Below are 22984 nucleotides of genomic sequence, written 5' to 3' on the forward strand. Positions count from 1 at the left end.
AGTTCAACTCGAGCAAATTTGTTAATTAATATTTAACACTAAGCCCAGAAAGTCGTAAGCCCCATACATATACATATGTATTCCCCGGCACCTGCCCCCCGAACCACCGAACTGCCGACCCACCGAACACCGTGTTATTTGCTGGTGGACAACAATTGGAAATCACAAAAAGGAAAAATAAAACCTGTAGAAAAATTATAAACTGATAAGGTTTCTATAATTCGCAGCGGATTGAGTCCGATCACGTTCTCTCGCTCCCTTGCTCCCTCGCTCGCTCGCTCTCTTCCAGCACAAGTGACCACTGATAAGGAAAGAGACAACGAGAGAGCCAGCCATGGAGATGGAGAGAGCGCAGAGAGAGAGAGCTTCTTCTGCTTCTTTATTTGTTAACCGTTCCTCCAGCGCTTCTTCTTCCTTGCATGGCTAGCCGCTCGGCATTTTGCTCCAACTTTTGCTCGCATTTAATTTTATTTGGTCGCCTGCTAACAGCGACATCGGTTGCGTCTCGCCAGAAAGGGAATCGGGAACAATAACATAATCAGCAGAGTACCGTTAGCATCACAAGCATCCCTGTGTTATCCCATTGCCGCGAATCAATTGTTAAGTGAATATATTTTACCGTTATCCGTTGACCCCGGAGTGCAATCCATAATCTCTATGGCTGGACAATTGCAAATGCTGTAACTGTAACTGTAACTGTAACGCCAAGAACACGAATATTGTCAACAAAGTCGTAAAAAAATATAGCACACGAAAAAAAAAAAATATCAAAGCGAAACAAAATAAAGGAAGAAACAGAGCAAAGAGTGCAGCAATAAATTAATTATAAAATAAACGCCATCCGAAAGGTAAGTCCGGTAAGCCTGGATCCGATAAGGATTTCACAGCTTACGTACTATAATGTTCTATATAATGTCATCATTCCCGATCTCTTCTCCTCCGATTTTCAGTTTGAAAACTGCAATCTGGAAACGGGAAGACTCTGAAAAAAAAACACCACAAAATCGGGTCGAAACTATTTTTAAATAGATTTTCTTTATATTTGGTTTTGTTTTCTATTTATTTATCTTTTTTTTTTGTGAGGAAAAGAACGTGGGAGCGAAAGTGCATTGCCTTTGTCTGTTATCCATTATCCCCCCCCCCCATTTATTGGTGTCTGATAATCCATATATTGATATTGATATTGACTAAATCGAAGGTTTCAGGTCTAAGGCAATGTTGACAAGATCGTTGAGAAAGATTGATGGAAAAAAGGGGAGGCTTTAATCTCCAGTAAAGTGTAAAAATAATAACAAGTATTAAGTGGAAAAGTGAAGAAAATGAAGGGTTCTAGATTCTCTAGATTCTAAAAGAAGCCGATTTTCTATATATGTATATGTAAAATAAAATAAAAATTAATTTTTCGGGAATCAGAAATTAGGAAATTAAGCATATTATATTATTAAAAATTGTTTAATTTAATTTAAATGAATTAATTATCTAGATTTTAAAGAAAAAAAAAAACAAAGGTTTTAGAGTTTGCAATCTAGTTTTTAGATTCTAGAAAACTTTATTATTATTTTATTAATTAATTATTTAAAGGATTTTAGAGTCTACAATCGAGAATTCAGAGTTTAGAAGAACTTTTTTAAGTACCTAGGAATTAATTAATAGGAAAAGTTATTGAATTAGCTAGGAAATGAAATATGTGAAAGCTAAAAGTCTTACCAATACTCCATTAAATTCATTTAATTAAAAACTCTGTATATTATGTAGAAAATAAAGAATTATAGAGTCTTCATTCTAAATAAATAATTTATTAAATTTAATTAGTTTGGTAATCGAGAACTATGAATTCTCTAAAATTGTATTTAATTCTTTTATTTATATATTTAATTACCCGATTTATAAATTATTTATAATTAAATTCTTAAAAATTTAATTTAATTTCCCAATTTAATTCGTTTTAAAAATGAAACAAGAATATTCAATAAGCTATATCCAAATATCCTCTGCTTAGTGGGTCACTCTACCCGTTTTCCTGACCTCCACACCAGTTCAATGGCCTTGGCCAGGGGCAAGGTGGCGGGGGGGAAGTGAATCCACATCCGAATTCGAGATTCGAGACCGTGTCCAAGGCCGCGGCAATTAAAATCCGTGACCGCAAAGGCTAAAATTCATTTAGTACCAAGCAAAGTGAATTAATTTCATAATAAACAAAGTGCGAACGAGAGATTCTTGGGGGCAGTTTTCCAGTTTTCCGGCTGAGATGCAGTTTGAACCGGGCAAGGATAACTGCAGCCATAAATCTGTGCCAGAGACAGGCGACTCGGACAAAGGCCTCACTGTGGCCTTAATTAATCCCCCTTGGCCCACCGTAATTACTCAAGTGCTTATTAAGACGCTCCTTAAAGAGTGGCCAACTGGAGGCGAATGATCGATACTCGGCACTCGTGGATACCCCGCGCCAGGTGAATCACCATCTCTTTGGCATTTGTTCTCTATCATCACCATTTCGATATCGCTTTTGGCAAGCGGCATTTGTTTACTTTGCTGCTGGTCGTGGTTCAACGACACTTGTGGGCCAACCGAAATGAATGCAATCTTGGTGGGCAGCAGGCACCAAATGGGGGATGCACTGAGAGAAAATGGGGGTTCGATTATCTACATACAATATTCAAATTTTTAAATATATTTTATATAAAAAAAACCAGCTAAAAATCACCGTAGAATATCTTGGTAGCAATTTCTTATTATTAACTTTGTAGGAAAATTAAATATTTAATTAATTAATTAATTAAGTAAAGATTAAATATTTTGATATTGCAATATATTTCATATAAAAATAAACCAGCTTATTATTATCTCTTTGATATATACAATTAATTCTATAATATTACAGAGTTTTCTCTCTAAAGTGTTTTTTAGATTTTCTAATATTTCATTTAGTTTACTTTTTATAACATATTTACATATAGTAAACAGAGTTTTTATATCACTTTCCCTCGCAATCAAAATTGTTTTTAAACTAATTTTGCTATTTTTATACTTAGCTTATTGATTCTTCTCATATTTAAATTTCTGTATCAGTATTTGCTTACTTTTCCCCCAAGTCTAAATTGGGCAAAGTCAATATTTTCTCTGTGTGTAATAGAGCAGCAATGTACACAGTTTGTGTTGCTGTTGTGCTGCTGATATTGCATTTTTGTTACTGCGCACATTTTAGACCCATTCTTCTCTTTTTTTTCGGCTATCACTCGACTTACACACACTCATTGCACACATGATGAATACACTGAATACACTGAATACACTGAATTCACTCACGTAATACATAATACTCATCGGCCGTAGATGGGTCAAGGCAAAGTCCCATCGCAACGCACCCATCCATCCGCTTGGCGAGTGCATCCAGCGATAATGATAATATGCTCATTGTGTTGTTATTGTTATAGTTACTGGTCAAGATAAACCCAGAAGTATTGGGGCAATAAATAGCCGATTACAAATTAGTTGCTAACTGGTTGATAGCTGGGCTCGAGTAGTTTCTGGATAGATGTACAAATCCCAGAAAATTGGAAAGATGTAATGATTTTAGATTATGGAATATAAATTAATGCTTGGCAAATTTAAATTAAATTAATATAAGATTTATGGGGTAATTAAATGGGAAATTAGGCTTTGCTGGAACCTGATCTTTATCTCCAATTCACATATATGTATATATTCATATTCCCATTTAGACTAGCTGAAAGCAAAGTCTATTGTTTCTTTGTTGAAATTAGCTTCGGTCAAGTGGGCGGATTCTCTGCTACAATTAATATATTTATTTAAACAAATAGTTGGCATGTAACGCACACAGTGCGTATGCGCAATCTCTTTGTCGGCGATTAGAAAGAACGAAAGCCGCCTGAATGTCACGGTCGTATCTATATAGCGGCATCCCGGTAATAATACCGAAATCCAAAATTTGATTTGATTTGTGTATTGTTTTAATTGTCTTTGATTGCACAAAAGACCCGACGCCGACGGATGAATCATGGAAAAATAGGAGCTGCTCTGGATGCGTTTCCTGTTTTTCTTGGAACATAGATGGCACAGACATGAGTGTACTATATACTATGTATAGATGTTATTGTAACCATGTTCCGATTGTGTGTGCCTGTCGCTAATCAATTTTAGGTCGAGTTTTAGCCTTTGTGTTCTTCGCTTTCCATTGTATTTATTGTATGCTATTCTCCGATAATACACATGACTTTGGCGACAACGCATTTGTTTTTGTTTTCGTTCCGAGCCCGAGCCCTGGAGTGCACTGGCTTCGAGTCCGAATACGAATCCTCCCCTGAAACCATCTGCTTTATCACGTCACAATTATCTTGCGGCATTGTTTGCAACTTTTTCGCTTTGTTTTAAACTTTGCAAAAATTCAACGATTATTGAGCATATGGGGCAGCAGCTCTCTAGAAGATATCAGCGCATATTGCCTCTGTATATAATTTATATATTGTATTCTGCGACCATATCTCTGGGCGGTGCAGCTGGGGGCGAACGCGGAGAACAACAGAATAATAAACGAAAGTAATTCGCACCTTGGCCCAGTGATTAGAGCCGTCTGAAGTGGAGCCCCAGAGGTTTTGGCCAACGAAATTCACATGAAGACACAGTCTTACATGTCTAAATCAAAACGGTCTTTCGTGTTTTATAGTTCTTTCGAAAATTGGGATTCAAATAAAATAAATGTAGTATAATTATAAAAAGTTATATAATTAAAATATATATTAATGTATGCGCTCTAAAGAGCGAGATTTTATAAAAAAGTGACGAGCTGACAGGTTCTCTCAATTTAATAGGGTCCGCGGTTAACCCGTATCTTAAGTGAAACGGTTAACAGCCTTATATTTTTGCTCTCTTCTTAAAGAACTTTCTCCACTTACTTTGTTTTTGATTCCTTTTCTAAAATATTAAACTATAAAAATAGTTCTTATTTCCCTGACTTTGATGCAGTATAAACGAAAGACTTTCAGCTGACTATGATCGCTGGGGGTCCGAATGGCAAACAGACAGTTCGGATCGTTAAAAGTCGGGTGTTTTTTTTTTTAGCTACGCCAGAGATGATAAGCCACGTCCCCAAGAGTACAGGCAGTTCCTCCAAGCCCTGGTTCCTGAGAGAATGATAGAGAAAGAAAGAGAGACAGGCAGCGGGACACTGGAAATGTAAGCGGAATTCAGCAAAATAACGGTGGCGATAAGCGTTATGTTTAGCGAATGTGGGCGGGGTTCCACGGGGGGCAGACAGGAGGTGGCGGGATCGCCAGGTCACTGAAAGCCTGATAACTGCTTTGATTTGGTTTCGAAGCCTCTAGCTTCCCGTCGTCTTCTCCCCCAGAGAGTGGCTCTTTATAGAAACTAGATCGCTTCCAACTTTAACTTATTTTCAAATATTAATTATAAGAAAAAACACACACAAGTTCCACAGAAACAAACAATGACGCTGCTTAATATTTACTAGCATCAGCGCTATTTTAACCCATTTTTTTTTGTAATGATTAACTCGAATGTGTTGGTTTAATTAATGTGGAAAATGAGCCCCTAATTGCCGGAGGAACCTTAGTGAGGAGAGTCTGGAAAAAACAGGAAATGTGTAGAATAATTTAATTGAACTTGCAAGTCTGTCTGGAGAATCTTGAAACAATTTCACTTTGTTTAGAAATAACCAGAGAAACTCCTCGATCGCCCTAGGTACCTACATACATACATATATAGTACGTTTCCAAGTGTTGTACATAGAAAACAATCTGTTTTGGTTTGTTTTTCTTTTAGCACTTGGCAAGTTCAATGTATTTTCGGCTGAGCCAAGCCCGCTGATAAGCCCAAAGGCAGACACTGGGCAACAACAAGCTGAGGAAAGCAACACCAGCAACATCCTCTTAATCACGTGTTTTTCTATTTCTATTTATTATTTATTATTCCCCTGAGGGTATTATAATTTCAACTAGAAGCTAGAAACGCAATGATGGAGTCATTTCCGACCCTAAAAATTGTATATATTCTTGATCAGCATCAACAGCCAAGTCGATCTAGCCATTTTAGGCAAAAAAAAAAAATATATTTACTTTTTTTTTTAATTTTAAAAGGGGTTACGAAGTTAATTTAATGCATTTCTGACACAGTTAAAGATTTTTAAATTTTTTATTATCAAACAGAATTTCATTTCGATTTAATTTAAATTTAGTAGGCAGATGTATTTACCTACTAAAAACTAGCAGATTTGAAATGAATCGATTTTTGGCGTATCTTTAATTTTCCCCAAAAAAATATCATTTCAAATTATGGATAAATATTTAAGTTTTAATAATAATTTTTAATTTATTTTAATCTAATTGAAATACTCTGAATCTCTCTTTTCAGCTCTGGCTTAATATGCAGCAGCTCTAGGGAGACGTAGGACCCAGGACATAGGATAAATAGAAGCTTTAACTGAAGAGAGCTTAGTCTTATATATTTTTACCCTCCCTCCATTTCCCGCCTGGCCAAAACAGCAAAATGGTTCATGGACCGCCGGCACGCAGAAAATCCCAGCAGCATCAGCATCAGCAGCAGCAGCAGCCATGTGAGATGGACATGGAGCCACAGCCCACGCCGCCGGACGGAGGCTGGGGCTGGATGGTGGTCTTTGGCTCCTTCATGATACACATAGTCAGTGAGTATGAGAGGGAAATTCATCAAGAGATCCCTTCAAATGTGAATTATTTAAAAGTATTTATGGGAGAGAAATTCATCAAGAGTACCCTTCAAATGGGGCTCAAAATCTAGTTTATCCTTGTAACAAAATCTATATTTATTTTACCCACTATTAAGTGACTTTTTTTAAGGGATTTAAAATCACAAAATTATTTCAAATGTAAAAAGTCAGTCGCTTACTCTGGCGTTGGGTAACCAAGACTTTCCAAGCTGTTCCAGCCAGCCATGTGGTAAGACCTTTACGGCTGCCATAAATCAAACTCCGTCCCGTTCCGGCCTTGGACTGACCCGGCAACCCAAGTCAGGAGCGACGGATGCAGTCGGGCGGGGCGGCGATCGTAAATACTTTTGGGCCAGCGCTCTACGCACTCTAATCGCTGCAAATCAGAGTTAGATTAGGCGAGGCGGTCTTATCGACAAGGTACACACAATCCTGATGGCTGATATAGCCATGGGGCTGATTTACGAGGGGATAGGAGGAGTGGACAGGAGTGGCGTACAGTCGCCACTTGAACCGATACAACTATCAATTGGATGATAATTGTGGACGAAACCGAAACGGAGACCAAGTAATCTTATCTCGGGGGGCATTTGTAATTGCCAAGTGGCAGACGGCGGCCGGAGATCTGTGGCTACAACGGGGATCTTGATCCAATTGGGAGCCGTAATTAATGGCCCAACTAAACAGATTTATGGTCAGGGAAATCCAGGGAAATTCTAGCCTACTTTCAGGCCCACCAAGTAAACCCAATCTTTTGTATTTCCTCTTCCAGCCGATGGCATGACCTACTCCTTTGGCATCTTCTACAATGAATTTGTGGATTACTTCAACGAAGGCGGCGGCTATACGGCCTTGATAGCCTCCATAATGGTGGGTGTGACCTTCTCGTCGGGTGAGTAACATGATCTATAGCTATCTCCCTAAAAGCCTCCTCCTAATCCTGTTACCCCTCCTGCAGGTCCCATCAGCTCCTCCTTTGTCAATCGTTATGGCTGTCGGGCAGTGACCATAGCGGGCTCCATACTGGCCGCCGGCTGCATCATCGTCAGCATGTTTGCCCAGAATGTGCTCACCCTGATCATCACAATTGGCTTTGGTACAGGTCTGGGCTTTGGCCTGATCTACCTGCCGGCAATTGTCAGCGTGACGCAGTACTTCGAGGCGAAGCGATCTCTGGCTACGGGAATTGCTGTGTGCGGTTCAGGATTTGGCACCTTTGTCTTTGCACCGCTAACAGAGTTTCTGATTGGCAATTATGGTTGGCGTGGAGCATTGCTCATTATTGGCGGCATTGTGCTCAATTGCATTATTTTTGGTGCCATGTTCCGTCCACTGGAGCTGGAGACAGCGCCGCAGACGCCGCCAAATACGCCCAGTACACCAAAAGTGGGCAAGAAGTCGGCCATTATAGATCAGAATACCACGCAGGCGGAGCTGGAGCCACTGAAGATTTTGCCCAAGGATCAGTACCTACAGTTGCCGACGGTGACGGGAGGAGGAGGAGGACCCCTGTGTCGCTCCAATAGCGTGGGGCACAACCTCAAGCCCAGTCTGGTGGGTCAAAGAGTTAAAGAGTTTCTGAAATCAATACTTATACGTATAGTTCTTCCCCCAAAACAGAACAACAACTCGAATGTGGCTATCAATGGCCAGCAGCAGGCACCCACCCTGGTCACTCCACCCACCTCGGTGGTGGTGGTAAAGAGCACCAGCAACGATGACATTGCCCGCAAGTTCCACAGCCAGCTGCAGTTGACGCCGCTGAAGGATGCCCATCGGGAGAGGAGTGCCAGCGGTACCATGTACCGTCCAGATGCACTCTACCAGGTAAGGAGGTCTTGCCTCCTATCCTTCCCAGACACACCTATTACTTACCTTCTGCTTTGCTTACCCACAGGGCTCCCTGCACAACCTGCCCGACTATGTGAGCTCTAGGAATGATCTGAACCGCTCCATGTCTGGTTCAGGAGTGATCAAGCGCTATGGATCCCTGCGACAGAACAATAATCTCTCCCAGAGTCAGGTGAGGATTTGAGGGGATATTATTTGGGATCCTGGGAAGAGCTTTACTAAAGATCTTTTGAGGTTTTAATTGGCATTAAAACTAACGCAAAAAAAGGGAGAATAGTTTTAGATCTAGAAGAACTGCCCCAGGTAGCTTCTCCAGAGCCAGCGGATGAGCTTGTACATAAGAAAGAGCCGGAAGACCTGGTAGAGAATCACCTTGCTAAGGGAAAGTGGAAACTTTACACAGTGGAAACTTTCTCGCAGAGAAAACACTTGCTCTACTCACGTCCTCAAGATGATTCTCGAGCGTTTTATGGTTTTGGGGTCCTCGTGCAACAGGTCGGCACGGATGCTGTACAACATGGTCCTGCTGGTGCTGATTACTTGGGCATGAATATCCGGTTCGTTGAAGGCATCTATGTTGAAGGCGGTGCTAAAGGAGAGAGAGAGAGAGAGAGTTGGAAGAGCTGGAAGAGTAGGTTAGAGTGTCTGGCTCACCCCTCATTCTCTCTGATCAGCTTCTCCTTGTCCGTGACCCCCGGGCTATCGTAATTGTTGAACATGAAGGGCTGCATCACCTCCAGCGTCTGATAGGCCTTCCGTACCACACCCATTAGCTGTGGCTTCTTTCCAAAGATCCTCAGAAGCAAATCAATGATGAGAGCGGGCACAATCTGCTTGGTGAAGATAAGCAACTGGTAGACCCAACGCTTGTCCGTGTAGTGGCAGCCCGGTATCATCAGGTTCAGCCCGAAGGGTACATCCATCCACAGATTTAGGTCATCCATTTGCTGGGCCATCTGGGTGAAGGTGTGAGGGATGTAGCCACAGGATGAGGATAAATACACCGGCAGCTCTTTGGGAGGACCCTGCTGGTAGAGCAGGTAGCCGTGCCTGGCATAGCACAGTATACTTTTGATGGCCAAGTCCTGGGGCGTTATATCCAGCCGGACATCTCTGCCCAGATAGACAGATTTCAGGACTCCAGCGCCCACCATGGCAAAGAGACCCATGGCACCCATCAGCGAGGGCGAGAAGCCGGGCGAAGGATCATCCAAGGCGAAGAGAACTGGGGGATGAGGGATCAGGGAACGGAATAAGTGAGAAAGAGGAGGAATCCAGTGCCTCACCTATAGAGGGACGGTAAACAATCAGCGGCAAGCGATGCCGGTAGTCATTCACCAGGGACTCGGCCAGGTTCTTGGTGAAGGTGTACGTATTGGGAAAGCCCACAATCAACCTGAGGGGTAGATCAATACCAAGTTCTCTTAGAGATTTAAGCTGGAAAATCCGATTACTTACTTGCGCGTCAAAGCATTGAGCATTTTATCGTCTGGCACCTCGTCCAGCAGCCGCAGGCACAGCCGCCAGTCCATGGGCGAGGAGTAGTACTGCAAGGATCAGGGAGGTCAGATAGAGAAGCTATGCCCAAGTCAGACCACCCACCTTGGGCTCCACCCGCTTCAAGTACGGATTGCTGTAGAACGTGGATACATGCACAAAGATCCTTAGACGGGGCAAACCCTCAGCGAACTTCATGGCCTCCAAAGTGCCGCCCACATTCAGCCGCAAGGCCACCCGTAAAGGCTCATCAAACCGCACGGTGGCTGCACAGTGGAACACCAAGGAGACGTTCTTCATAAGCTCAATCATCTCGGGCTCGATGCCCAAGCCCGGCAGGGAGACATCCCCCGGCACGGCCACCAGCTTATCCAAAGCTTCGGGCTTCTCCTTGGCCAGCACATGGAAGATGGTGGCCTGGCGCAGCCGCAGGAGTCTCTGCGCCGCCGTAAGCTGTCGCCGCGGACGCAGCAGGATGTAGATGCGTCGGACATTGAGGGAACGGAGCAGCTTCTCAATCAAAGCCTTGCCCACCACACCCGAGCCGCCGGTCACGAATATCTCGCTGTCCTCGTAGAAAGCCTCCATGTTCCATGAGAGCCGGCACAGCACTGGCCCCCTAGAAGCCACAGTCATTAGGTTTTCTGGCTTATCCCTGTTCGGTGCATATTCATTTGGTATTCATTTGACTAACATGAGTCGCCGCTTACATGCTAATTTTCGGACTTGGGCTTGGGCCTAGGCACAGTGACCTCTAAAAAAAGTATTCATAGATGGGAGCTACATGGTTTCACTTAAGCCCCGATATTAATCCCCTTTTCTGTCCCCATATTTTTCCAGGAGGACACCAAATGCTGTGGCTGCATCACCTGCTCCAAGGAGACCCGCGACACCTTTGCCGAAATGATGAACTTCTCGCTGCTCAAGGATGCCATTTTTGTGATCTTCTCGGTGTCCAACTTTTGCACCAGCATCGGTTTCAATATGCCGTACATTTATGTGGCGACCTATGCCGAGACCCTGGGCATATCCAAGTCGGATGCCAGCTATCTGATAGCCACCATTGGTGGGGCCAATACAGTGGGTCGCATTATCCTGGGCTACATAGCGGACAAGCCTTGGGTGAATCGTTTGCTGGTCTACAATCTGTGCCTGACTCTCTGCGGCGCGGGTGGGTTTTAGCTGGAAAAAAATAGCTTCCCATTATTCTAATCATCTTGTGTGTCTTTCATTTATTTGCAGCCACTTTGATGGTGCCAATGTGCCATGACTACCGCTCCTTGGCCCTATACTGCACTGTCTTTGGTTTCACAATTGGCGCCTATGTGGGCTTGACCTCGGTCATTCTGGTGGATCTGCTGGGGCTGGACAAGCTGACCAATGCCTTTGGCCTGCTGCTGCTCTTCCAGGGCGTTGCCAGCTTTATGGGTACCCCAATTGGAGGTGGGTTTTAATATTTAATATTTTTAATAATATTTATATAATATTTAATATTATTTCTCCTTAATCCCCGCCAGGTTGGATGTATGACTACACAAAGTCGTACTCGCCGGCCTTCATTCTGGCAGGACTGATGATAGCCATCAGTGGCCTGGTGATGTTTGCCATTCCGCCGCTGCAGCGGTTCCAGGCCCGCAAGTCGGAGCAGAAGGCCCATGCAGAGCACATGTCCCTAAGTTAGTGTTATCCTTCTTTGTTTTTTTTGTTTTTTTTTTTCTATTCTAAAACATATAAATATATATGTTGTTTTTGATAATATTAAGTCCTAGACCTAGGCCACACCTGTATGTATGTATGTATGTATAGCATATACGATTATTTATGTATAGGCAACTTCCCCCAATCCCTGACTCCCTCTCCCAAATGCTTACCTATCTATATATAAGTACGTGAATCCATATGCAAATTGTACTAGAGAAATTATTGTTATTCTATTATGACTGTGCGTGTGTGTGTCCGCCATTAAAGCTAGCTTTTTGTACAACAAACAAACGAAGGGGAACCCCCCATGCGAGGGTCTCTATTGGGAATCGATAAGCCAGCACAGGAAAGGTAACCAGGACAGGCTCCTTTTGTGGGAACTGTTTCAGCTGAGGTAACGAGGAAATCTTTTCCTAAAGTGGAAATCTAAACAGTGTTAACTGATCTTTACACATCTCAATAATTCGATTTTTTAAAGATCCTACTTAAAGGAGGATATATCTAGCAAATGCCTACAGTCTTTATAAATCTTATCAAAATAGAACCGAGTTGAAGGAGGATATATCTCTAACGATCTCGGTTAGCTAATAGTAAGTAATAGATCTTGGTATATCTTGACTTTAGGAAGAATATATCTAAGGAGATCTTGGCAACTGCTTCTACTAGCAACTATCTGCAGATCCTAATAGGACCCACTTAAAGGAGGATTTATCTCTAAAGTTATTGGCAAATGTTTACAGTCTTTATAGATATTTTCAGATCTCAGTAGGTCCGACTTGAAGGAGGATATATCTCAACTCGGTTAGCTGATCTTAAGTAATAAATCCTAACAAATCCAAATATAGGGAGAATATATCTCTGGAGATCTTGGTAACTGCTTCAGCTGAGGCAAAACTAGAAAATTTTTACAGATTTTTAAAGATCCTTACAGAACCCAGTTGAGGGAGGATATATATCTACAAATCTTGGATATATCTCTAAAGATCTTGCTCTGTGCAACTGCTTTAGCTGAGGCAAACTAGCAAATTTCTTTAGATTTGTAAAGATCCCACTCAAAGGAGGATATATCTCTAACGATCTCGGTTAGCTGATAATAAATAAATAATTGCTTTTCGGTTCGCACTGTTTACAGAGCCATAATATCGCTCATTCGGCTTGTTTATTTGCCATAAATCACGGGCCATATAAGATAATTTTTTAGTTGAGTTGCGCCAAGAGATCAGACCGATAATTATTATAATGCTTGCCAAAAGAATTACAGGAATCCCTAGTCTCTAGACAACAGACTCTGACGAAGCCAATTTTCAACTTGTTGGTCAATCGCCGGGCAAGAATCTTTGCGGCTGGTTGGGTTCTAAGAATTTATGACATTTTCCCTGGCAGAGTTCTGGATGGATTACAGGATTACACTTCCCTAGGGAGATCTTTTTAACGCTCTATTCTTAAATTTTCCAACCTCAGGAATGGGCTAATCTACAAAATAATCTACAAAAAGTGAAACATTTTGGATAATAGCTCGGTGATTTATTGGTTTCCTTACGAGTTAACAAGTAGATTAACAACAATGGGGGTTGGGATGGCCCCCGCTCATTCACACTCTCACACAATCACGCCGAAAAAAAACAAAAAAAAATAAACACAAACAGAGAACAAAGTATCCACTGAGCCAGTGCACCATTATCATCATCATCATCATCATCATCACTGGATCTCACGGAATCTCCTCGGTGATCAGCTTCTTCAGGGTGCACTCGCCGGCGCCCAGCTTATGCAGTATGGCCAGGACCTCCTCCCGATACCGATCCATGTGGGCCATTTCCTCGGGGGTGTACTGGTCCCGGTCGAAGCGCGTCATCCGCCAGATGACGTTCAGCTTGGCCTCGATGAGCACGTAGTTCGAGGGCGGACAGAAGCGCGGGCACAGCTCATTGATGAAGTGGATCATGTCCTGGACGCTGCACGAATTAATCCGATTGTTGATGGTATTCAGGGCAAAATCCTGGTAGCGCGCCATCTTTGCGTGCGGAAAGACATTCTCGCAGGTGAGGCAGCGCCAGTCCGGCTGCAGGGTCCGTGTCTGGACGGGGATGACCAATCCGCGGCAGCCTTGCTCCCGGCAGAACAGCGCCGACAGGTAAGTGCCGTTCTCCTGCAAAAGAGATCAATTGAAGAAGGGTCAGTGGGTTAGCCTGGTTCCGGTGGTGCCGGTGGTCCGCCTCTGTCACTTCAAGGCGTTTCGAGTTCACTAAACTGAAGTCGAAATCGAATGGGGTTTCTGTTTGGGAATCGAAGGCATTAGCATATACAATATATATGTGTGTGTGTCGGTGTGATCGGTGTGTGTATCATGCTCAGAGGTGGGTTTTCGGTTGCGGTGCAGAGGTTAGTGGCCCAGGGAACTTTGGTGGGTTTACATGGAAGCAGCTAGAAGCCATGAATGGCTTCACATTTAAATTCAATTCTACTATGTATTTATATTTTTATATTTATATATTATATTCCCTTTTTTTATTAAGGGTTTCTGTTAATCTAAAATAGAAAATATCTAAAAACAAACCCCTTTATATAATAAGCTTAGATTTCCAAACCGTTACTCCCTTTACTTTATCCATCACTCCACATGACCATGACATGAACTCCATTTCCCTTCACTCAGCTCTCCCATTGTTTTTGTTGGCCCAACTCTTAGTCACTTAGTGACCACCCTTTTCCCTCCCCCTGGCTGTGCGCCCCCTCCTGATGCAAATCATAGAACTAATTTAATTAGGAAACGCATTTGTGTCAGGTGGCCTGGCCTGGCCAGCAGCGGCAGCGGGGCCACTGCCAACGCCAGAGGCCATTATTCACCGTATCCGCCAGATCGGATTTGGATTCGGATTCAAAGAGTGCGAGAGTGCGGCGTGGCCAGGCCATTATGAGCATAAATAGATATAGATAGATATTCAGGCGAGCCAACATAATATATTCGGGAGAGCGACGTTGACAGAGCGACGTGTTCTGTGGGCCAAGAAATATTCGTTGGGATTTAAGTGAAATATGCCTTTCAGATTTCAATAATTGCTTCTTGCGTTCTCAGGGTTAAAGTTGTGTATCCATCGGATACAACATGCCTAGATAGTATATGTATTCTATGTATTGAATATTGAGGGGAACATTTCCGAAGAACTAGAAAACTAAATATGAGTAAAGGAAATATCTTTAGAAGGGAGTTGGATAAAAATATATAGAGATTTATCTATAAAAATTTTATCTATTGTATAAAAATTAAAGAATTTATACTAAAACAAGTATATAACAGAAAACAATTACTACAAAAACTATAGATAGATAGATTTAGAAGGTAGGAAAGATACCCTAAGAGTTTTACGGAAATATAAATGAAAATAATTATTAGAGAGTTATATAAAATATAAGTCAAGTTATACTTTAGTTAAGGAATAATTGTAAAGACCACGCTCTATAAGAAAAGTGCCACTATATATATTAAATAGCCTTCTCTTATATTTAATAACTAAATGAATGGGTTACTTAAGTTCATGATTTCTTACTTAAGTTCTTAAAAGCAAAGGACACTTATCCCCAGTTAAAAATCAACAAATAATAATAAATAAATAAAAAACATCCTTATGTATAAGGATTAAATCACTAGGTCATAGCTGGAATCTATTTCTTTTTTGTTTGTTTTTAAAAGTTTAATAAATCTGCAAACTTTTTGGAAATTTTGAATTTAGGAAAATTAAAAATATTTACAACTTTTGAATATTTTAACCATGTAACCCCTTGACAAATCAAATTCTGAAATAATCATAATTCTTTACAAAAAAAATCATTCATTTGGATTCGGTAAGCGTTGTTATTTTAGTTTTTAATAGGCTAAAAAATGTGCATACCTAATTTAAAGTCTACAAAAAATTCAAATTTTCGTCAAATTTTAAGCATTTTAAAATTTTGAAAAAAAGGGGTGTCATTTTTTTTGGACAAATCAAGTCTAAAAAATTCATAACTCTGTTAAAAAATTATTAATTTGGATTCGGAATGCGGTGCCATGTTAGTTTTTACTAGGCTAACAAATCTGCATACCTAATTTATAATCTAAAACGAATTCAAATTTTGTTCAATTTTGTTCAATTTGAACGATGTAACCCCTTATAAAAAAGACCGAAAATATTTGAATTCTTTAAAAATATATTTTTTCCATATAATATTAATAATAATTTATTGGAAAAATCAAGTTTAAGAAGACATAAAATTCAACTCGGAAAGCTTTTCTATTTTAGTTTCAGCATACTGCTATTTAAAATTTTTAAAATCAAAATTTTGATTAATTTTTAAGAATTTAAACCCTTATAAAATGTTGAAAAAATGCCAAAAAAATGTTTCTTTTCAACATGGCCAGATAGACTCGCCTGTTGATGCTGATCAAGACAACATGATTTATGACTCCTTCAATGCGTTGCAAAGTTGTGATTAAAATTATAAAATATAAAAATATAACGAAAATATAAATTACAAGAATAATATAATTAAAATGCACCATGAGTTTATGAATGATTAATGAATGAATAATGAATGATTAATGACTATTGGCACTAAGCCAAGCCAAGGAATAATCCCAGTGGATACTACGTATAGGTATAATGGATACTGGATAGCTCTACCCATAACTCAAGAGGATGACTTAAAAGGATAACCCGTAGGACAGAGCATAGTCCAGGGTCCGCTCCTACTCACAGTGTTGTCATTGCACCGCGTGCAGTCGCACAGGAAGTGCTTGGTCATCTTCAGGAAGATGCCGCGCGTGAGGTTGCCCCAGAGGATCTTGGTGTAGGTGGTGGTGATCTCGGCACCCTTGGGTATATCCCGTGCCGCCCGCACCACAGCCAACCGTCCATTGTCAAAGTAATGACTGGCATTGGGCGTGCACTCGTGATTCATGATCGCCGTCAGCGGGAAGAGGCCGCGGAGGAGCACCTCGTGGCCACCAGAGCGACAGGGCGCCTCAAACGCGTTTGTGTTTAGCACGCCGACAATGCGGAAAAGCTGGTCCATGAACAACCGATCCGTGGTGGGGAAATTGCGGAAGCACTGCGCCGCCTTGATAATCTCCTGGCGATAGCCACGCTCCGCATTCGCCTGCATGGCGTCAACCAGGTGGCGCTGCTCCTTGCCCAGATGGAACACCCTCACCGCCGTCAGAATACGAAGCGACAACGGATTGACCTGCTCCTGTCCCGGCTCGGCGTCCATATCCTTGGGCTGCCATCGGCGAAAGTGCTCGCATTCCGCTTGGTGCTCCTCCCTGTCGGAGCACGTCTCGCACACGGGCAGGGTGCAACGGTGCCGGCAGAGGAAGCCCGTCTGCGGCAGCGGCTGGTGGCAACAGATGCAGCAGCTTAGCTGACCCTTGCGTGCGGTGGGACCCGTGACCAAGGCCCGCTCCCGGAAGATTAGCTCGCCGGCGGCAATGTCACGCGTGGCGAAGACGCCGCGACCGGCTACCTTCGAGGAGCTGATGGTCCAGTTGGGGAGCTCCTCCCGCAGATCACCCAGATGGGCATCAATCAGCTGGGCCAGCTGCTCGGGGGTGGTGTCGCGGCAGGGCGCCATGTGGGCCACCATGGCGGCCATTGTAGTGTCCGCTTGGACGCGCGGCGGCGCTGGCACTTGGACGGAGGCGGACATGGTCAGGCGGCGGTGGCGGCGGCGGAACTGCGGCGAACCGACGCGACGCGCGACAACTCAGCGAGTGATGATGGTCTCCGCGGCATTCGCGGTCGCTGTGGTGGCTCTGCGGCGGCAGAGGCAGCAGCGGCAGCAACAATAACAAACACAGTGACAGCAGCAACAGTGCTAGCAACAAGAGAAGCAACAGCAGCAACCACAACAACAACAACAGCGACTGAAGAAGCAGCTACGAAGGCAACGCGGACAGCGCGACGCTTATGACGTGAACGCCGACGACGCCCTCGGAGAGCATTAGAGACAACTAAAAAAAACAACAACACACACACAAATTAGAGGCGGCCACCGGGGGAATGGGGCTTGGGGAGGGGTAGGGGGTGTGGGACAAGAGACAACAACGACAACAGTCAAATATGATTTTTTCCAACAACACACACGCACACAACACGGCCGACACACACACGCAGCCAGTGTTCCGAAAAACTGAAAATTGAGGGAAATGGGGGAAAATCCCATGGAAAAAGCTATCAAAACTCAACTTTCCCTTAAAAAATATCAAATAGTCTACATTAAGGTAAAAGTAATATAAAGAAAAGTAGAGAAAACAGATAGATCAGAGTTTTCACGTGTGGAATGATAATTTCGCCTTTGTTTGCCTCCTGGAAGTATGCTAAATATTTTTGCTTTATTTTATTATTTCTTAAAGCAAAATCAATCAATTGAAATACACCCAATAAATGAAAAATCTATATATTTCCCACATAGTTAGTTAATTCATTAAAATAAAAACCCCGAATTCCACATAAATAATTATTAAAAGCGAAATCATTAGCTTACACATGCGAAATGGTAAATTCTCCTTTTTCACTTCCTAGAAGTATGCCACGTATTGTTCCATTATTTTATAATTTAAAAAAAAAACGAATCAATCAATTGAAATTCCTTTCAAAAAATATACAAATATATTTCGCACATTGTTAGTTAATTATTTAAAATAAAAAAGCCAAAATTTGCACATAGATAATTATTAAAAAGCGAAATTGTTAACCGGAACTGCCCCACTTTTGGCTGGGACGCCGCAAAGCGGATTTGCTTTTGACTCTTATTCAATTTGCGCTGCTGCTGCTGCTGCTGCTGCGGTTGTATTGTTGCATTCAATTGGATTCGCATATGGCGGTGGCCACGGGGGCCCCATCGGGTGGCAATGCCAGGGGCGCGTCGACGCCAGGAGCGCCCGGAGGAAGCGGCCACTGTGATGCAGTCGAGCCATCAAAGAGAGCTTCCCGCTGTCAATTTGCGACGACGAACACCTCTCCGTGTGCCATGTGGATATGTGCTGCGGTTGGTTATGGTTATGGATGCCATAAAGTGAAGCGAAGCCATAGGACTACAGGCCCACCCTCGATCCCAGTGCCAGTCCCAGTCCCAGACCCATGCCCATTTACAGCCAATATATATCCACCCCCGGCAATCTGGGCAGGTGGACAAAAATTATTTGCGGAGATGCAGAGCCACTGATACCTGGCGTTATTGTCTACCCAAGCCATTGCACTGTCCAAAATTACTAGTAATTATTTGAAAGCAAACAAAAAATACAAAAAAATAACTAAATAGAAATAAATCAATTAATTTGGAAACTAAAATGTCATGCAACAAATTTTAGAAAAACTTTAAAATTGAAATCCCTAAAAACCTCAAATCTTTAAGAGCCTTTTTCTAGCTGAATTGCTAGGCCTAATTTATCCCAGTGTACCACTCTTTTGGTGTCCTTCTCCGTGCGTGTGGCTGGGACATAAATTAAGACATTTGCTGGCCAAAAAGGAGTTGCGTGTCAGGGACGAATGGGAGCGGAACGAGAGGTGAGCGGCGTGACACGTGACCGACGACCGAGTTGGGGATGGCTCCACCTGCTCACCTTCGGGGGGGTAACTGTCACGCGTTGTCACCCAAGCTACTAACTCCAGGTCCCGCCCATCGGTCCGCGGACATACGTAAATCAGCTGTAAACTTTTACGAGCAACTATATAGCAGTGCCTTTTGATTCTACCCAGCAGTGGCTCCATTTAAAATCTATTTTCACTTTTTACGTGCATTTCATTGCCCCCAATCGAAGCGAAGGCAGCCGGGGGCCGAGCTAAGTTAAAAAACAACACACAGCACACACACTCAAGTGCCGAATATTCCAAAAAAAAAAAAAAAAAAAAAAAAGCAAAAAAGTATTGGGAAAGCTAACAGCTGCCTGGGGAAATACCCTTTAAGCAGGAATATTATTACAGAAATTTTGGGAAAACTTAAGTAAATTTGGCTAATAATTAACTAAATTAAAATTCTTTTGCAATTTTAAAATGTTAATTTAAATTTTTAATAGGTTATCTTGTGGGAAATCCTTAAAATATTATAGAAAACCTGAGAGATATTCCTGAATCCCTCTAAAAAAAAGCATACCCTTTGCCAGACGAAATACTCAACAACTTTTCAAAATGTGCCTCGTTTGTGAGTCTGTTTTTGGAAATACCCTTTAAGCAAGAATACAGAAACTTCCGAAAACTAAATTCAATTCAGGTAATAATTAACCTAATTAAAATCTAGTTGCAATTTTAAGAAATTAATTTAAATTTGTAATAGGTTATCTTGTGGAAAATCCTTAAAAATAAATGTATAGAAAATATGAAAAATATTCCGAAATCCCTCTAAAAAATTGTATTCCCTTTGAAATAAATATCTTAATTAAAATCAGTGTGCAATTTTAATATGTTAATTTAAATTTTTCTTCTAAAAAATCCCTAAAAATATATAGAAACCCTGAGAGATATTCCGGAATTCCTCTAAAAAAAAAAGGAAAGGGTATGCCAGACAAAATACTCGACGAATTTCAAAATGTTCCTCATTTGTGGGTCTGTTTTTGTTTTCTAAAGAATTTGTGCGCAAATTTTATATTTAAAAGACCACAAAATAAGGCAAACCGAAATTGAAATTCATGCGGATTGACGTGCGGCATAGAATATGCGAAGCTGCGAAGATGCGAAGATACGTAGGTCCGCGGATACAAAGATTCAAAGATACAAAGATACAAAGATGCGGTGGGCAGGTGAGGCAAGGGCAGTTGACTTGCTATGCGATCTATGACATCGCCTCCCCCTGACAGACGCGAATTCTGTGCCATTCGAATGAATGAATGATATATAAGATATATATATGATGTAGGTTGTGATGTAGGATGAGTGTGGGTACTTGAACTAGTTGGGGCGCCTCCATCGGTCATTGGCAGGCTGCCCGAGATAATGGTTTGACTTTTTATCGGGGGCATTCAGTTGGCTGGGATCATTCTCAAAGGAAAGCTGGGAACGGGTAGGGTAGAAACTCCCTCAATACAAACCCAACACGGTTGCCTGTTGTCATGCGGAGTCTCTCGCAGAACTATCGTCCTGACGGCTCTTCTGTGAGCCTTTGCCGCGAGAGAGATTGTGTGCGAAAGGGTACTCTCTACTCACTTGGCTGCCAGTCTCCAAATCCCTCCTGAATTTCGGCCAGCTGCCGCGCCTCAATCACTCACTTAGGCGGGCTGATTAATTGCTCGTCGGATGTCGCTGTGGCCCCCACTTAGATTCGTCGCAGGAGCGTAGGAGAAGGGTTACCAAGCAGCACTCAAGGGACTCAATGGGTAAGTTAGCCTCACAACACAAATTTCTATAGTTATTATAGTTAAATTGTTTTTTAAAGTGTACTTGAGTGCTGCCCCCTCGAACCCCCTTTGACGAACGCCCCTGTTGGCGGTGACATTTTTACGGCGGCGCTGTTGAAGCTATTTTTGGGGGCGCATCGCGACAATTGCGCCACTTTCGGGCCCCCAAAAATCGAGAGCAAGGCAGATGCAGCAGCTCCCAGCTAGCAGCTCCCACTCCGTGGATCCATTGGTCTCAACTCACCGTGGGATCCTGACACCGGACGCACTGGCACATAAAGTGCTTGGTCATGCCGAGGAACATCTTCCGGGCCAGCGTCGACCAGAGCAGCTTGGCATAGGACATGGTGATCTCGGCGCCCTTGGATATCCGTTCCGTGGCGCACACCACAATCGTCTCCCCGTCCTTGAAGTGGTGCGCCGCGTTCGGAGTGCACTGGTGGTTAAGGAGCCCGGCCAGCGGGTATAAAGCCCGGACCAACACCTCGTGTCCGTCCACGTTGCTGCGGCTCTCAAAAGCGTTCGTGTTGAAGGCACAGACGGTGCGGTAGAAGAAGTCCAGCATGTCCTGCTCCCGCGGGAAGTGCTCAAAGCAGGCGGCCGCTCGCTCCACCTCCTTCATGTAATAGCGATCGGCGTTGGCCTGCATGGCGTAGAGCAGCTTTCGCTGTGGCTCGTCCAGGAAGAAGCAACGCACCACGCTGAGGATGCGCAGGGCTCGCGGCTCGATCCGATTTTGCTCCAGCGGCCGCCACTTGCGGAACAGCTTGCACTCCAGTTCATGGCGTGGGGAATCCCGGCAGGCCAGGCACACAGGCAGGCCGCAGCCAGCCGGACAGAGAGCTTCCGGGTCGGTGGTGCCGGGTATCAAACGGTAGCATAGCGTGCAGGTGCGCAGATTGGTGGATCGGTGAGCCGTGGGACCCACCAGCAGGGTGTGCTCGCGGAAGAGCTCCTCGCCAGCCTCGATATCCCTGCTGGCGAAGATTCCACGCCCAGAGATGGGCGAGTCGGCCACGCGCCATGCCGGCTCCTTGGGACGCAGCGCGCCGAGGTGAATGTCCAGAAGCTCGGCCAGCTCCTGCGTGGAGGCGCTGATGGTCATCTGCTGCATCGGCTGCTGCAACTGCAACTTGGGAGTCTGCTCCTGCTCCGTCTGGGACATGGCGCACACCAGGATGAATGACCAGCGTTTGGGTAATCTCACAACTCTCCCGCTCTTGCTACCGCCGATTATCGAATCGCAACTGACCGCGCCGCCGCCGAGGCAACTCTCCGCTCGGCCAAGTTTCCTCGCTTTTCTCGACGCTTTTCTTGCCGCTATTCTCGCTCTCGATTCGCGCACCGTTCGCTCTTGCCGCTCGGCGTCATGGAGTAATGGCTAATTATAGGCGAGTTGCCTCTCGGATTTCCCAATTTCTCGCTGGAGGCGGACACGGACAGGGAAAGGGACACGGACATGGACGGCCAGCGGATGTGCGACTGGCAGAGATGTAAACACACACATTATTGAATTTAACCCACGACCGGCCAACAGAACGTGTATTCGGAGCCCATTATTCAAATGGCTTGTGATGTATGTATTCCATATAGTCAGACATTGTCCCTATAAATAATTTGGTGTGTTCCAAATATCTATTGAAAGAATCTAAGTTACGTAGTTTGGGAAATCTTCTCCAACATTTTATGGTTTTTTATTATACCCTTGCAGGGTATTATAATTTCAGTCAGAAGTTTGCAACGCAGTGAAGGAGACGTTTCCGACCCTATAAAGTATATATATTCTTGATCAGCATCAACAGCCGAGTCGATCTAGCCATGTCCGTCTGTCTGTCTGTCTGTCTGTCTGT

At 43.3% G+C, this 22984-nt stretch overlaps 3 protein-coding genes across 4 annotated transcripts; 1 reads left to right on the forward strand and 2 right to left on the reverse strand.

The window, feature by feature from the left end:
- Positions 1-453: 453 nt before the first annotated feature.
- Positions 454-12055, forward strand: Mct1 (Monocarboxylate transporter 1). Its single transcript, XM_017179393.3, has 9 exons — positions 454-848; positions 6388-6679; positions 7494-7613; positions 7680-8275; positions 8342-8548; positions 8619-8744; positions 10910-11240; positions 11312-11512; positions 11587-12055. Exons 2-9 carry the CDS (start codon positions 6523-6525, stop codon positions 11748-11750), a joined length of 1902 nt encoding a protein of 633 aa, XP_017034882.1. The 5' UTR covers positions 454-848; positions 6388-6522; the 3' UTR covers positions 11751-12055.
- On the reverse strand, positions 8741-10666 carry FarO (Fatty acyl-CoA reductase in oenocytes). Its single transcript, XM_017179394.3, has 6 exons — positions 10175-10666; positions 10031-10119; positions 9859-9968; positions 9227-9797; positions 9015-9161; positions 8741-8948 (listed from the first exon to the last, which is right to left on the reverse strand). Exons 1-6 carry the CDS (start codon positions 10655-10657, stop codon positions 8858-8860), a joined length of 1491 nt encoding a protein of 496 aa, XP_017034883.1. The 5' UTR covers positions 10658-10666; the 3' UTR covers positions 8741-8857.
- A 1215-nt stretch (positions 12056-13270) lies between the features above and the next one.
- SmydA-8 (SET and MYND domain containing, arthropod-specific, member 8) lies at positions 13271-22652 on the reverse strand. Of its 2 annotated transcripts, none has more exons than XM_017179460.3 (2): positions 21379-22652; positions 13271-13919 (listed from the first exon to the last, which is right to left on the reverse strand). In XM_017179460.3, exons 1-2 carry the CDS (start codon positions 22297-22299, stop codon positions 13482-13484), a joined length of 1359 nt encoding a protein of 452 aa, XP_017034949.1. In that variant the 5' UTR covers positions 22300-22652; the 3' UTR covers positions 13271-13481. The 2 variants fall into 2 exon arrangements, with proteins under 2 accessions (XP_017034949.1, XP_017034948.1); XM_017179459.3 differs by lacking the exon at positions 21379-22652 and adding an exon at positions 16502-17519.
- Positions 22653-22984: the final 332 nt, after the last annotated feature.

This window comes from Drosophila kikkawai, chromosome X (assembly GCF_030179895.1).
Source record: "Drosophila kikkawai strain 14028-0561.14 chromosome X, DkikHiC1v2, whole genome shotgun sequence".
Classification (NCBI taxonomy): Eukaryota; Metazoa; Arthropoda; class Insecta; order Diptera; family Drosophilidae; genus Drosophila; species Drosophila kikkawai.